Here is a 17,639-nt window from a genome sequence, read left to right on the forward strand (position 1 = left end):
ACTACTGATAATCGATGCATGAAATACAAATGGACAGCAATAACTCAGTAAAACATTTCAGTGGCCTCTCCATTGTGTTGACAATAAAATTGCAGCTTCCTACAATGGCCTACATACAGCCCTACATGACTGGGGCTCTGTCCATCCCTCTCAATACACACCCTTCTCCTCAATGTGCTGAACTCCCACTAGCCTTCTCTGTCTTCCTCAAACATGACAAGCTTATTCCTATGACTTGAGAGCATCCATTCACTGTCTCTGGAAAGATCTTGCCCAAGATTTTAGAAAAGTTGTCTCCTTATAATTCAGGCTATTGTTCAAATATCATTAGTATTTAAGTCATCCTTAACTACCTCCTCTGAATTACTAACCTTCTAGTAGATCAGCTTGTTTTATATTTTCTTCACTGCATTTTCCACCATCTAAAAGGCTTTGTTTATGGACTCGTTTACTTGTTCATTTTCTGTCTTTCTCATTCTCACAAGAATGAAGAGCTCTTGAACATCGACTGGATAAATAAATACCTCATGGAACGGAATTAGGCAGTTGGGGGCAACTGATAATATCTGACACTAAAGGTTAGTAACACAGAATTTGTTTTCACTGTCTACTGTTCACTCCATTGACTCAGATGGCCTAATAAAGTATAAACAATATGGATGACAAAGAGAAAATGTCTTTGATTTAAATCGTGATTTTCCCACTGATTATCTGGGTAACCTTAAATTCCCCTTAAAATGGAAATAATAACATGGAATTCACTGGGTTTTCAAACAATTCACATAACTCACCTAACATTGTGACTGACTCTTAATATGCTCTTAAAAGTTGGTAGGTATTATGGTTATCTTTTTCTTTTAAGTAGAAAATGACTTCTACATCTTTGCTGTTCTGGAACAGCACTTCTGGTCCACGTCTGTTCCATTTCCAATTATGGAGATTGTTCCACATCTCTGGAACAAATTCCATAAATGGAGTGAAATTCATTGACTTTGTTTGTCCAGCATTCTGACCCTCACTCTTGGTGACAGTCCCTCAGTGTTATCTAGTGCCAAGCCCACCCAGGAATGGGTGCGTGGCCTGGGTCTGGCTGATTGCCTCCCAGGTCCTTCACTGGGGCTCTCAGAAAGGAGTGGTGGTTTTACCTTCTCCTCTTCTGAGAATAGAACACTGGTTTGTAGGAACCAACTTTACCCAAATGTGAAACCACACTGCCCAAAAAGGAAGGCCACACAGAGGAAAGAAATGCCAGCAGATGGAGAGAGAAACAGCATCTTGAGGACCTGTAATGCCCCTGGATAGAGCTGTGCCTGAAGTGGCCACAGCCCCTGGATGTCTCTGTTAGACAAGCCAAGTCAGTATTTTGTTTATGCCAGTTTGAGTTTGGTTTCTGAAACTTATAATCTAAAGAATGCTTTCTAAGACAATGATAAAGAGTTGTAAGTTAAAAAAAAAAAAAAAGTCATTTTCTGAGGTCCAATTAGTAAGTAAACAAATTACCTTTCCAGAATGAAATGGTTTGAAGTGAAAGTGTGAAAAAGGTACTCAGTTATTAAGGAAAGACTGACACCTTAGGGTTACTTTTTAACACAGGCAGTAAGAGCCCCTGTGAAGAATTGGTCAGTGTGGGCTTGAGGTCTGAAAAACCAAGAGCAGATTGCCCAAAAGCAATTTAGGAGTATTTGTGGTTACAGATTAACAGGAAAAATAAAGGAAGAAACTAACACCTTACCCAAGAAGTAAGCAAAATGAGAAGGCATTATTGAAAGTCAAAAGGAAGATAACTGTCTTCCTGTGCAAAGGAAATCTAATACACGACAAGGAGGATATACAGCAGGTAATTCTTACAAGGCACCTAATTTGTACTGAAGAGGTTATACATTTAAAAATGCTTTCTCCAAGAGAGAGACATTAAAATGTTTTCTTAGGAGAACAAGGTATCATGTAATTAATGCTCATGCTATTTTCTTAATAAAGTATCATTATTAAAAACATCTTGTCAGCTGTTTTATATGAGTATATACTAAATTTCTGTTTTTTAATAAAAGATCCACAGGAGTGTGAATGGTATGTCACATTCCCATTTCTCCCTGCTAGTTATACCCAAAAGCTTTAATGCACTAAACATACATTTGTGGAGAGATTCTTAGGCAAAATACTTTGATAAACACAATGGGTGATACCAAGATAAATGTAGCACACCTATCAAAGAACTTATGCTAGAATAAAAAGATGAGAAATCTGTACATGTAGCTGTATGATTTTAGAGGATCACCAAATCCTGTAATAAGCATAAATAAAGTACATTGAAAGACTAGTAGAATGATCTGATATTCATTTTGGCCAAGGGCAATGGTTCTGAAATTTGAATGTGCATAAGACTCACCCACTAAGTTTATTAAAACAAAAGCTGCTGGGCCGACACAAGAGCTTTTGGCAAGTCTGCAGATGATACAGATGATGCTGGCCTCGGGATCACATTTTAAGAACTACTGATCTAGGGGATTTGTTTTCAATTTGGGGTGCACGGTAGAATCTCCTAAGAAGCTTTCTAAAATTCTAGTTCCCAGGTTTTATTCCAGTCCAATAATAAAAGAAAAATATTTTACAAAGGGAGCTATACCAGAACTGGACATTGATTTACACCAAGAGTAGTTTTATAAACAGTTGGAGGCAGATGCTAAGTGACAGGTGAAAAGTCATGGAAAAAGGCAAGTACAGCACATGATTAGAAATGAGCGTCAGGTGAGGTGGCTCACGCCTGTAATCCCAGCACTTGGGGAGGCCAAGGTGGGCAGATCACCTGTGGTCAGAAGTTCAAGACCAGCCTGGCCAACATGGTGAAACTCCATCTCTACCCCAAAATACAAAAATTAGCTGGACATGGTGGCATGCCTATAGTCCTAGCTACTGGGGAGGCTGAGACAGGAGAATAGCTTGAACCTGGAAGGCAGAGGTTGCAGTGAGCCAAGACTGTACCACTGCACTGCACTCAGCCTGAGTGACAGAGTGAGACTCTGTCTCCAAAAAATAAAAAAAGAGGAGAATACAGTATTGCTGATGCCTTCATAGACAGTAGACAAATGCAATCTTGGGCCAAGTCATGAAAGATCCCAACCGCTATGCTAAGGAGTTTGTGACTTTTTTAGGGGGTGAGAATAAGACAACACTAAAGTGCTATGAGCAGGACAGTGGCACAGTGCAAATCATGGCTTAAAATTATTATTTGGAAGCAAAATTCTGAGTAAATTAAAACAACTCTGGTTTTTCCCAGCAAGGAGATTAGTTAAATTGCTACAGCAATGATGTAGACCCATTTTCTTAAATTGGAATCAAGAGTTATAGTCTCAGAGCTGCAAGTTCTCTACAAAAGCTTTAATTTTGTATTTTGTTTAAAACTAACATAAGAATAAATTTTTAACTTTATTTTTTTTTCTCTGTCACCCAGGCTGGAGCGCAGTGCTGTATGATCACAATTCACTGCAGCTTTGACCTCCACAGCTCAAGCCATCCACCCACTTCAGTCTCTGGAACAGCTGGGCCATTATACCTGGCCAATTAAAAAAAAAAAAAATTGTAGAGACAGGGTCTCCCTATGTTGCCCAAGCTGGTCTTGAACTCCTGGGCTCAAATGATCCTTATACCTCAGCCTCTCAAAGTGCTGGGATTATAAGCATGAGTCACCACATCCAGCCACAGAAGAATATATCTTGTCAGATTTCAAGGCAAAATTACTCTTATGAAGACAAATGTCACTTGAAAGATTTTTGCAAGATAGGACTTAAACTTCTTAAATTCAGTGTTTCTTAGTCAGTGGACATGCTTCTTAAGAAGTCAAGATTAACTCCCTGTCCCCCCTTCTTCCCTTTAAAAATCCACTCAAAACTGCTGCTAATCAAAGTGTGTATTCAGGGCAACTTGAATCTATGCTCCTAGGTTGCAATCCTCAAGCTTGGCCCAAATAAACTCTCTACTTATATTAATTTTGCTTCGTTTCTTCCTTTTAGGTCGACATATTTGGCATAACTTGGTAGATTTCAGAGTGACTCCCCCAGACCACCTGGTGTTTTTCTCTGAAAGCAGGGCTTGGTACCAGCACCAGCATTCCATCTTCAGAAGTCCTATTGGGTGTTTCAGGTGAGTTTACCTGAATTCAGACCGCCTAGTCTTTGGTCGAAGGTCTATACCTTATTTGGGCTGTTTTTCAAACCCTATCTCTTTCCTTTATGAATGAGGGCTCCAGTCTCTGTCTTTAGACAGAAGATTCAGGCAAAGAGCTCTGCAGGGAACTGCCTCCTTCAGCCTGTCTCAGGACCAGGGCTTCAGGTCAAAATTTTCCTGCCCTTGCCTACAGGAGAGGTTTGGGTAAGGATTGCCATTTAGGCACCAGTGGTCTGGTTTTGCACAGCATGCTTTAAAAAAATTGCAGATACTTTCCTATTTTTGAAATTTGGGCTGCATTTTTCATCTGTGACCAACTCTTACTAAACATCAGCTGAATTTATATATAACACTATGGACATCTTCTTGTAAATATCTAGGAAAGTGGACCCACCTAACCTGGAATAGTCAAACAATAAATTTCTCCAAAACTGGGGATCTTCTGAAATACCTAAAATAATTTATTTATGTGCACAATTAGAAAAAGCTGGCTTTGGAATCAGATAATTAAAGATTTACTTCCAATGGTACTTAAAAACAACAACAAAAAACTTCTAAAAGAAATCCTGAGACAATTGCCTCCATTTAGGAGGTAAACAGTACACACCCATCACCACCACCAGAGGGAATTCCCCAGGTGTTTGACTCCCTCCCTGAAACTCCTATTTTAGCATAGTGACTCCAGTCCCAGAGTCGCTGTGAGCAACTTCTGGTTCTGGGGAATGCTTGGTTCTCAAACTATTCTTTGCTCAACTAAAAAACCCGTCCATGAAAACACCGAGGGGATGGGGGAACAAAAGAGAGAAACTAAGTAAATAAATAAATGAATAAAAAGACCACCCAATGAACAAGATGGGTCTCCAAAATACACCTTTGTTGCCTAGTTGACAATTGCTTAGGTCGATACAACAGGTAATTAAAAGACTAATAGTCTAAAATGGGGAGATGAATGAAAACAAAACTACTGAGATTATAAACATGTAGATCCAACCATTTTCTTTAAACCAAGACTAATTATTGATGCTGATGTTGAAGTACTAACATCCAGGGAATGAGCTGAGCAGCACTCCTGCTGAGATTAGATCTGAATCAAGTTAAAATCTTCTAAATACTCAAGCAGCCTGCTTTGAATACCCAGCAAGATTTAAAAACAAAAAAGGCAAAAGTAAGAAAGCCCTCCACTCTGTGGTCTAGTGATTATGATGTTGTGCGTATACCACCAGGGCCTGAGTTTTATTACTGATTAGGGAACCAGCTCCTTTTGGTTTAATATTTTTGTGACTTTTGACTTTGCTACTCAGGAGAGTGCCTTTGGTTTAAAAAAAAAAAAAAAAAAAATTGATTTGGCTGGGCGCAGTGGCTCATGCCTGTAATCCCAGAACTTTGGGAGGCCAAGGCAGGCGGACCACCTGAGGAGGGTAGTTCGAGACCAGCCTGACCAACATGGAGAAACCCCATCTCTACTAAAAATACAAAATTAGCCTGGCGTAGCGGCGCATGCTTGTAATCCCGGCTATTCGGGAGGCTGAGGCAAGAGAATCGCTTGAACCCAGGAGGTGGAGGTTGTGGTGAGCCAAGATTGTGCCACTGCACTCCAGCCTGAGCAACAAGAGTGAAACTGCATCTCAAAAAAAAAAAAAAAAAAAAAAAAGATTTAAGCCAGATTATCAGCTGTTTTTCTTGGCTATAATGTGATAATAAAAGATTTATTAAAATGCATTTTTTAAAAGGTCAGAAGTCAGCTTAACTAAAAGATGATATTCAAGTACACACACACATTATATGCATATATATTAACATATATATAGTGTGTGTATATATATATACATTTTATACATATTAAGACCTTTCTGCTTTTTCTCTTTGGATCCTGTTTTGGAGATTATTATTTTCCTATGGATGGAAATCCTTCATTAATTATCTGCTTGTTCCCCCTGTTCACTTCCTTTCTTAAAAATTGTTCTATTATTTACTTCTATCCTTCCCGACTCCTTCTTCCTCTTTGCAATCTTAGGTACCACATAAAAGGATCTGGGAGAGACATCTAATGACTCAGACTGTTTAAGAAACACAGAAAAAGGTGCCACTGACCCCTTTTTTGGGTCATCTGTCCTTCTGTAAAGTCTAGAGCATCATGGACAGATTCGTCTGAGGTCTCATACTCTACCGTCTTTTGTACTGTGTTACCTGATCTCATTGGTTTTCAGGAGTACCAGAGATTACTTTGTACTGAGAGAGAACTTGACCTTAGTATATGTGATGACTGGGGGGTCACTGGCAGAGCTGCAGTTTTGGAGGTGGATGAGGGCTATTGTTTACAATAAATGGTTATTGCTACAGGACACTACTCATTTCCTTGGAAGTTTAGATGAGATAGGTGAGGTTTAAACCTTGGAGAAATGTCTTTGTAGCACAGTGCACCGTAGAAGCATTGCTTGGCCTAGTCCTGTGGTGTTTCCCATTTTTTGTGAGGGAGGATCCAGGATTCAATGCAAAATTAGAATGCTTGATTTTAAAAAATCTAAATGCTCTGCCTTCCAACTGTGCTTGCTTTTCACATATTTAAATTATTCAGCTTTAAAAACTGCAAATGCTTTATTGACCCTGTTCCTTAATGGGCTCCACCTTGAGCCCATTTCGAAAACAGACACCAAATTAAAAGCTGCCTATCTAAATGAAATTGGCCTCCTTATGAAATTCTGTAGTAAAGTCCTATGATTTTGTGTTACCTTGAAATTCATTTTTAACCTTCCTCTAACATACCCAAATTCCTTCTTTAAAAATATTAAATTTTCTATCTTTGATTTGAGATGCAAATTTGCTACCCTGTTTCTCTAAAATTCAGTAAGAGCTTCAGCCACATGAAACAGATAAACGTTAACCTTTCCCATATACAAAGGCACAGTTTGAACACAACTGTCCTTTTAAACTAGAGAGTTTTATCTGACTCATGGCTAAAGTTTTAAAACTACCTGTATTTTTGAGTATACATGTGTACACATAGTTTTGTGTGTTGTCTATAACACCAAACTGGCTTGTAAATAAGCGTACCCACAAATTAAATAACTAGACCAAATGCTTTTCAAATTCACATGATTTTAGTAATCCTTGGTAAATAAAGATAGTTTAAAAATTGTTGGTAAAATAAAATAGGAAGAGCTTCATAATTTGGACATTTTTATCTGTGTCTGCTGGTCAGACAAGTTTATACTATCTCTGCTAGATATTTTAAGGTCATAAAACTGTAGCTTGTATGATATTTTCAAATATTTGCTTAATTTGTCTGTGAGCTTATGTCTTTGGATTTGAGCGTGTAGATCTGGGATCTGGACAGATGGGCACGGTGAGGCCTGGGGACAAGTCCTCAGAGCCTAGACCACCAACTAAAAAGCAGAATCAAGCTTAACATGGCCTCTTTCTCCCTGACCCAGCTTTTCCTCCTGGCCATGCTGGGAGGGGTCTGATCCTCCAATCATACCCTTCACAGCTCTCTCCTCTGTTCTGAGCTCTGTACTTGACGTGGAAATTCAGGACCCAGTTGGGCCATGCTCTTCATTGCCATCTTTGGGTGCCATGTAAATATTAGGGACCTAGGGCAACTGGGGAAGACATTATAGAGGGTACCTGTTTTATAGTTTCAGAATTCTTTTCAGTAATTTAAAAGTCTTAAGATTTTGTTATGCTAGATTAAATAATAGCTAATCATAAAATGTCTGAGTCATTTCTAAGTTAAAATACTGAAACATTAATTGTTAAACATAAATTTACGTTTATGTACTTCAACATCATATTTTATATGGGATAGTAAAACTATCTAAATATATTTTTAGATCTGCTAGTCAACAGAAATTGAGAAAATCTCTTTCTAAGGAATAATAAAACAGTTTTCATCAAAAAATAATAGTATAAAATAGTCCAAAATTACTTAATTCCCAGGTTTTTCATTGAAAATTAGTTACTAGGTTAAAACCGTGATATGGTTTGGCTGTGTCCCAACCCAAATCTGGAATTCTAGCTCCCATAATCCCCCCATGTTGTGGGAGAGACCTAGTGGGAGGTAACTGAATTATGGTTAAGCTGAATTATGACTCAGCTGAATTAAGCTGAGTCTTTCCCATGCTGTCCTCATGATGTTGAATAAGTCTCAAGAGATCTGATGGTTTTCTAAATGGGGATTCCTTTGCACATGCTCTCTCTTGCCTGCCACCATGTAAGATGTGACTTGCTCCTCCTTTCTTTCCACCACGATTGTGAGGCCTCCCCAGCCATGTGGAACTGTGAGTCAATTAAACCTCATTCCTTTATTATTACCCAGTCCTGGGTATGTCTTTATTAGCACCATGAGAACAAACTAATATACCAAATTGGTACCAGGAGTGGGGCAGTACCCTGCAAAGCCACAGAGGCAGACCTTCCCAGGGCCATGGGAACCTACCTCTTACATCAGCATTCCCTGAATGTGAGACATGGAGTAAAAGGAGATCATTTTGGAACTTTAATATTTAATGACTGCCTTATTGGATTTCAGACTTATATGGGGCCTGTATCCCTTTTGTTTTGGACAATTTCTCCCATTTCGATTGTGTGTATTTATCCAATGCCTGCGCCCCCATTGTATCTAGGAAGTAACTAACTTGCTTTTGATTTTACAGGCTTATAGGTGGACAGGACTTGCCTCGTATCAGGTGAGACATTAAACTGTGGACTTTTAAGTTAATGCTGAAATGAGTTAAGACTTTGGGGGACTGTTGGGAATGCACGATTGGTTTTGAAATGTGAGGAGATGAGATTTGGAAGAGGCCAGGGGCAGAATGACATGGTTTGGCCGTGTCCCCACCCAAATCTCAAACTGTAGCTCCCATAATTCCCATGCATTATGGGAGGGACCTGGTGGGAGGTAATTGAATTATGGGGGCAGGTCTTTCTCATGCTGTTCTTATGACAGTGAATAAGTCTCAAGAGATGCGATGGTTTTATAAATGGGAGTTCCCCTGCACATGCTTTCTCACTTACCCGCCACCATGTAAAATGTGACTTGCTACTCCTTGCCTTCCACCATGATTGTGAGGTTTCCCCAGCCATGTGCAACTGTGAGTCAATTAAACCTCTATCCTTTATAATGACTCAGTCTTGGGTATGTCTTTATTAGCAGTGTGAGAACAAACTAATACAAACTGTAATCAGTATGTGTAACTAAAACTACCAGATATAAGAGAAACATGTCTATATACAGAACATACAAAGAAAGTATGATGTAAAGAAAGTTGAAAAGATAGAGTAATTTTTTTTTTACATGAGAGAGAACTTTGTATGGTCATAATAAGGGGGAAGGGAAAGTAAATTTTTGTCCTAGGGTGAAATGTAGGATACAACTAACGTTTTAAGCAAGTTGTAGAAGGTTTGTGGAAGATGGATCTTGTGAAAGAAATTTTATGCGTGATCAAGTTGGCTGAAATTAAAAGGGGATTACTTAGTTTTTCTAAAAACTTAACATTAATATTAAAAGCACACTGATGCAGGGTCAGGATTTGGGGCCCGCTGTTAGAATAACTGGGTTTTATTAGAGCATTGTTCTGCTCTCTAACAGAAAATTTAGGCCAGGCATAGTGGCTCACGCTTGTAATCCCAGCACTTTTGGATGCTGAGGTGGGTAGATCACGAGGTCAGGAGTTCGAGACCAGCCTGGCCAACATAGTGAAACCCCGTCTCTACTAAAAATACAAAAATTAGCCCGGTGTGGTGGCAAGCGCCTGTAGTCCCAGCTACTCAGGAGGCTGAGGCAAGAGAATTGTTTGAACCCAGGAGGCAGAGGTCCATTGCACTACAGCCTGGGCAACAAAGGGAGACTTGTCTCAAAAAAAAAAAAAAAGAAAGAAAAGAAAAATTTAAAAGGTTATAAAAGGTTTATGACAATCTTATCTTGTGTGGTCAAAGCTGATTAAGATTGAATGGATTTGTTTATAAGGTTTTATTAAAATAACTTTACCATTAATAATATACTGATGCAAAGGTGGAACTTTGTATTTTCTTTTGAATAGGATTTTTATATAATATTAATGATGTAATAAAAACACTTTTGTTTACCTTTTGAGTAAACTGTCAAAAAAGAGAAAGACAGATTCGTTGGTGTCATACTGTCTTTATTAGGTCTTTTGATTTTTTGAAAAACTAAGTCTCCTCGCTATCAAAGAATAAAGATTTTTGCCTTTTTGAAATCTTGGAATTATCACTTTGGCTAAACTTATCTCATTTTATAGTTACTTATGATCCTGTTTTGAACAAATATTTTAAACCTTTAATATTTGACATACTTCCCCAAATCACATTTCAAATTCTAAAATTGTGTTTCCCAAAAGTAACCCCTGTAAATCCAAGAGAGACATATTAGGCTCATTTGGTACATTACAACCATATAGGAAGTACTGTCAAATAAGAAATGGTGTTTAACCATTCTCTGGGTATATTTATATAAATGTGTTAGCACATGTGTCCCAAAATTATATGAGCTTTCTAAAATTATGATTTGTCTTAATATAGGTTGTCAGTGATAATTATGCTTATTATGTTAAATTATTATAGGCCACAGACATAAACAAATTTACTTTTCAATTGTGTATATAACTATGATCATTTTAAGTCATTTGCACAGTTAATTACTTAATTATGATGCATTTTCTAAAAGGTCTTTACAAGCAAGTAAAATTCTAAAGTGTTTTGTCTTCAAAGAAGTTCATGCAAGGATGGAAAAGACTCTGATTTGAACATAGGTTTCTGATTACTTGGAGATCATACCATTGGACTAACAAAAAACTTCCAGGATTCTAACTGAAGAGCTGATATGTTCATGAGAATTGCTAACCCAGCATCAAGTGGAACAATAATTAATTCCATGAGACTAAACTAATAGAGGAGTAAAATAATTTTTAATGATTTTTTGTTTGAGATATTGCTGATGCTTTTTATGTTTTATTTTCCAGAGTCAAGAAAACTTTTTTTTTTCTTTGTGAGCCATTTATAGCTTATAGCAATTGGCTGAAGTATACTTTTGTGAGTAAAGCCAAAACATTTGCCCTTCTCTTTATCACAATTCTCCAAAATTTGGGAATTATTTGTGAGTACTCTTAATTTCTAGCAATATAGTTGTTTGCATAAATTCAACAAAAATCTGTATCTTTTTTAAGATACATAATTAGATATACTGGTTCTTTTACCAAAACCTTGACTGGAATGGCATAGTTTCAGATATAACCAAACTGCTTTGAGGAATTGATGTGGACTTTATAGAGCCAATTAAAAAACCCTTGGAAAGACTGGTCTGGTACCTTGTCTGCACAGTTCCTTTATAAGGTTTCTGTCCTCATGGTAACTAAAGAATGTCACTTTCTGACAGGACCAGGAACCTCAGGTTATTTTGGGATCTCAAGAAGAGCAGAGTTCACCTATTTTTTACAAGAACTGCAGACAGTCTGATGGCAAATCCTTGGATTGGCTGGCCTTGGGGCTTTTAAAAGCTGAATCTAAAGCTACTGTGGCAGTTCCAGTAAAGCCAACTTAAAAGAGACTATATGGCCATTCACTGTTCTTGTTGCACTTTATGTAAATAAGTAGGCAAAGTATCCTAACACTAAAACTTATTTTGCAAATAAATTGGTTCAACCAAGATTTGTCTTTGGTAAAAATGGAGAACTGGCTAAAAAAAAAAAAAATGTTTCAGAAAAAAACTATAGTATACCTGTTATTAGATGCTAGCCTTGTTCATTGTTTGTGAGTTTTATTATTTACCTACCATTTGGATTAAATCTTGAACTACTTCCTGGCTACAAGTCTCTAAAGAAGAACCTGGATTTAATTTTCTTCATGATATTTTTAGTCGACTCCCTAATGGAACAGTTTTGTCTTTGTTGTTGTTAGGCATTTAAATTTTATTTTTAGTTATAATGCTTACATGGATTATATTTCCACTATCTCTTGTTGTTTTCCTTCTTCTGAGGAAACCAAATTGATGATACAGGATACGAACAGACACTTCTCAAAAGAAGACATTTATACAGCCAACAGACACACGAAAAAATGCTCATCATCACTCGCCATCAGAGAAATGCAAATCAAAACCACAATGAGATACCATCTCACACCAGTTAGAATGGCAATCATTAAAAAGTCAGGAAACAACAGGTGCTGGAGAGGATGTGGAGAAATAGGAACATTTTTACACTGTTGGTGGGACGATAAACTAGTTCAACCATTGTGGAAGACAGTGTGGCAATTCCTCAAGGATCTAGAACTAGAAATACCATTTGACCCAGCCATCCCATTACTGGGCATATACCCAAAGGATTATAAATCATGCTGCTGTAAAGACACATGCACACGAATGTTTATTGAGGCACTTTTCACAATAGGAAAGACTTGGAACCAACCCAAATGTCCATCAATGATAGACTGGATTAAGAAAATGTGGCACATATACACCATGGAATACTATGCAGCCATAAAAAGGGATGAGTTAATGTCCTTTGTAGGGACATGGATGAAGCTGGAAACCATCATTCTGAGCAAACTATTGCAAGGACAGAAAACCAAACACCACATGTTCTCACTCACAGGTGGGAACCGAACAATGAGAACACTTGGACACAGGGTACAGAACATCACACACCAGGGCCTGTTGTGGGGTGGGGGTAGGGGGGATAGTATTAGGGGATATACCTAATGTAAATGACTAGTTAATGGGTGCAGCACACCAGCATGGCACATGTATACATATGTAACAAACCTGCACATTGTGCACATGTACCCTAGAACTTAAAGTATAATAAAAATAAATAAATAAATAAATAATGAATCTGTTGGTCAAAGTACATGAACATTTTAAAATAGATGTTGCCAGATCACATTGTTCAAAACTTTACTAATTTAAATTTTAATAATATAGACTTTCATTTTGAAATAATAAAACACTGCCTTTTTGACGTCAAAAAAAAATTGACGATACTCTAAAGTCTAGGTACGATTCAACAAGCAACAGCAGCCATAAATCAATGACTTTGACATAACTACTTGGGAATGAGCCTTCTTGATGATGGACAACTTGATACTCAAGTTTTGATCATCAATGCTGTCAAGAAGAAAGATTTTTGATCAAAAGGGGGAAAGGAGAAAAGAAAATAACTTTTATCTGAGGAATGCAAGTTACTTTAATTAACAGGCCCAGAGAGACATTAAAATGAAACAGCAATTACATCCTTCTAGTCCCTCTGTGCTGTGTATTAATCTCTTGAAACTGCTTGCTATCACCATAAGCAGCTGCAACTTAACATAATGATGCCACACTGGACTCTATAACCCACACTCTAGAGCTTAACAACGGATAGCCAACCACTTGTCAATATTATTTCTGTAAATCAATGAGAATGCCTGACAAACAACTTTGTATCAGCTCACTCCCTGTCTCCCATTTTTTCCTTTAAAAATCTACTTGTAATTGCTGCTAACTGGAGTGAATATTCAGGGCAATTTGAATCTATGCTCCTGGCTTGCAATTCTCAAGCTTGGCCCAAATAAACTCCCTACTTATATTAATTTTGCCTCAGGTTCCTCCTTTTAAGCTGAGAGGACAAAAAATTTAAAATGTCAAAATAGTATTTTTGATTTATTAAGGCTCAAGATAGAACAAAAATATTTTTCTTTTAAAAATAAAAACTTTAATTTGTTAAGTTTTTAAAAGTGATCTGTCAACAGGGTAATTCATAAGATAAAAAGGAGATATGTGTATATATATCTATATGTAGATAATATACAACTAATATATATACATATACATATAATACATACAAATATATATACAAAAAGATAATATACAACTAATCATCTGTTGACAAATAAAGCTTTTGAATTATAATACATTTCCCTTTCACTTACTGTGGTTAATTTTGCCTGTCATTTATCATTGTACCAGTAACACTATTTCTGGGGGGGAGAAAGACAGTAAAATGAAAGCATTAAGGGACACATTTGAAAGCAAATATTCTTCCAGTTCCAAGCACATGATCAATCATATCTTCCATGCTGAGCACATATTCTTCTCTCCATGTGGGGGTGCCAGCTGTTTAATGGTACATAGAGAAACCTATTTTACCTTTAATCCAATAAATCTCATAGGGTACACCACTATAACATATCTCAGTGATTTTCTTTCTTGGAAATGGTCTACTATATATTTAACCCCTTCTCTTTATCTCTTCAGAAATTTTAATATTTGCATAAAAATTTTCAACACACTTTTACTTAGTTATTTTTATTTGGAAAAAGTATAGCAAATTAGAATATTTAAAATGTTAAACCCTAAATATGAGGACTTTATATCAAAAGAAATGTCATTAATAATCTAATATGATAAATAACATCAAAAATCTTATTAACACATTTCTATTAAAATATAGACACTTATTATTTTTCAATTGGATTGTTACATACCTGAGCTTCTGGTTGTACTGTTTGACCTTTTCCAGTGAGGCTGCATTTATCTGAGCTTGAAATTCTTCCACGGAAACATTGTCTCTGTAATAATATCCTTCCATGCTCTCCAGTGCTGTGTAAACAAGTAAACATATTTTACAAGCAATTTTAAACTCAATTTCTCCACATGTAGTATAATTGTATTGATTATTAGTATATTTAGCAAATAGGACCAATTATCAACACATATGCAAAAAAATTATATTAGGTCCAAAAATGAATGAACACTCTTCTGCTCTCAAAATAAATATCAAACATTTGGTGATTTTTCTGTCCAATGGGCAAAGAAAATTTCTGGTTTAACTGTCCTCTATTTTTAAAAAATGTTGTATATGTTGTAGGAGACCAAAATATGCCACTCCAAAATATAACTGTAGGAGACCAGAATACACCACCCCAAAATATGTCTCACTGGCATAAGGATTATTTTGATCTGGTTATTTTGAGAAACTGCATGCAGACACAGGAGAAACTCTGAAAACAGAGTAGAAGTTTCCCTTTGATAAGGAAAATTTACATCCATAAAGGAAACCTCTACTTGTAAGAGTGTCTCCCCCTCTGTACAAGGAAGAGAAGGAAGACGATCACAGAGAGTTTTGTCTGCACAACAGATCTTACCCTTTTTTTAACGGTGCTTTCCTGGTCACCTCCCCATAACTAGGCCTTCCCTAGACCCTTCTTCTGTTTCAGTAGAAAATGGTTATATTTAAGCCTAAGTTCAAAGCTACCTCTTTCAGATATAGTCACTTTTCCTTAGGTATCTCGCATATATACAGGAGGTATACATGTTATTAAACTTCTGTTTGCTTTTCTCTTCTTAACTTGTCTTTTGCTATGGGGACCATTCCAACTAAGAACTATGAAAGGTAGAGAGAAAATTATTTTTCCTCCTCTACAACATTCTTTGTGAAGCCAAACTTACACTTCCGATGTATTTGATATTTATACACACATGTCTGTTACATATGACACGTATATGTTCATATTCAGAACATATGTATGAAAGGCAGAAGTGTGCCTTAATGTATGTCAGAGGCCTGGCACGGTGGCTCATGTCTGTAATTCCAGCACTTTGAGAGCCAAGGCAGGTGGATCATTTGAGATCAGAAGTTCAAAACTAGCTTAGACAACATAGCGAGATCCTGTCTCTAAAAAAATAAAATTTAAAAATTAGCCTGGCATGGTGGCATGCACCTGTAGTCCTAGAAACTCAAGAGGCTGAGGTGGGAAGATAACTTGAGCCCAGGACTTCGAAGCTGCAGTAAGCTAGGATCGTGCCACTGGACTCCAGTCTGGAGGACAGAGTAAGACTCTGTCTCTTAAAACAATCGTAACAACAACAAAAACAAGTCAGAGTAAAAAAATGGAAATTTTCACTCCCCACGCATATCTACATTCTTGTATAACCTTAATAAAGAAATGTTAATGTATTAAATAAAAAGTATAAATTGAAATCTTAGAAAATCACTTCTACTCAAACTGTCAGTTAATTTAGTTAAAATATCCCACTAATTTTAAATGTATTTTGAATAGCATACACATTTCCTTTTTAATAACATTTTTGATTCAGTATTTCTTTTTCCTTTAACCTTTATGAAGTATCATTAAAAAATTTTGGAGAGGAAATAAATCGCAGGAAAAGGGTCCAGAAATACAAGATTTCCTGTGGAAAGGTTGCCAGTAACAGGCATGGCTGTGGGTCCAAACTGGAAATGTCAATTATTTTCTCTTGAAATGCATCACTACTTATGAGCCTCAATTTTTAATAAATGATTTAAAATTCAAAACAATCTTCTTTCAAGACTGCTAAATGCACTAGTTTCTAAACTAAATCATGAGGTTTCTTTAAAGTGAAAGAAACTATCACCATTTTGGGGGCAGGAAATAGGAAACTGACTGCTAATTTTAGCTGCGCTATAGTTTTATTAAACTAGTCAGAATTCTAGAACACTGAAGAAAATAATAAAATTTTAAAGATCCATGTCAAGTTTGCAGATCGTTTTTAAATGGAAATTTTAAAAATTGGTTTACAGTTGAGAAAAGCAATTGTGGAAGATAAGGGAGAAAATATACTACATTTACTTCAGTACAGAAAATGAAATTTGTGTGCTTATTTCACAGATTTTTAATTTGTTTATTTCTTATGGCTTCTGGGAAGGAACCCAGGAAACTTTACCCTTCAAATATGACACCCTGGTATACTGATTACTTTAAATTAAAGGCTTCTGCAAGTCAGCAGATATTGGATGAAGCTTTTCTCTGATATGCCCTATCTACTTTAAGACTAGACCTGCAAAAGAGAACACAATTGCTTTCCCTACCCTCCCTGGAAATCTCATTATCTATGCTAGAAAAGAAGACTGTGGAAGGTAACCCACCTAGAAGGACTCTTCCCACAAGATAATATCTATTTCTCCAGCTCATTCAGTTTCCAAGACAATTATTTACAAGTTAATTTCTGTCTCCTGGGCCCATTCACTCTCCCTAATAAACATTTTACTACCTCCTACATTCCCCATCTCCCCCATCGCCTGTGAAGAAGGGTATATAAGTATCTGGACCTCACTGAGTTATTGGGTAATTACTCTCCCATGATTTTTGCCCTGTGCACATTTAATAAGTTTTGTATGCTTTGTTTCCTTATTAATCTGCCTATTGCAAGTTCATTTTCAGCAACCTTTCAAAGGGAAAAGGACAGGCTTTCTCTCTTAGAGCCTACGTTTTCATTAATTAGAATAGTTGTAACTGGCCCAACAAACTTCTGATCCTGAATACACACAGGAAATAAAAGAAACTGTCCCTGATAAAATAATCCTTAAATACATGCCATGTTCACAAGCTGCTATTTGTGAAGGGATTCAGTCTACCAATAGTCATACTTCAAGATAAATTACTCTTACCAGTTGGAAAGCTGATGCATTAGAGTAAAATTCCAGTTTCTGCTGTGTGACTTTGGTCAA

The 17,639-nt window shown here is 36.8% G+C and overlaps 1 protein-coding gene across 2 annotated transcripts in view; it reads right to left on the bottom strand.

The window, feature by feature from the left end:
- PREX2 (phosphatidylinositol-3,4,5-trisphosphate dependent Rac exchange factor 2) overlaps nucleotides 1-17,639 on the bottom strand; it is a 304,965-nt gene that overhangs the window by 78,268 nt on the left and 209,058 nt on the right. Inside the window, exons 35-36 of one of the 2 annotated variants that reach the window (XM_030938189.1) lie at nucleotides 14,638-14,752; nucleotides 14,157-14,266 (exon numbers count right to left, since the gene is read on the bottom strand). In XM_030938189.1, the coding sequence (XP_030794049.1) occupies nucleotides 14,212-14,266; nucleotides 14,638-14,752 (170 nt within the window). In that variant the 3' untranslated portion in view covers nucleotides 14,157-14,211. Of the gene's footprint in view, nucleotides 1-14,156; nucleotides 14,267-14,637; nucleotides 14,753-17,639 lie in introns of those variants that run through there. The other variant, XM_010371608.2, reaches the window with a different exon arrangement.

The sequence above is a fragment of the Rhinopithecus roxellana genome, chromosome 9 (assembly GCF_007565055.1).
Source record: "Rhinopithecus roxellana isolate Shanxi Qingling chromosome 9, ASM756505v1, whole genome shotgun sequence".
In the NCBI taxonomy this organism is placed as follows: domain Eukaryota; kingdom Metazoa; phylum Chordata; class Mammalia; order Primates; family Cercopithecidae; genus Rhinopithecus; species Rhinopithecus roxellana.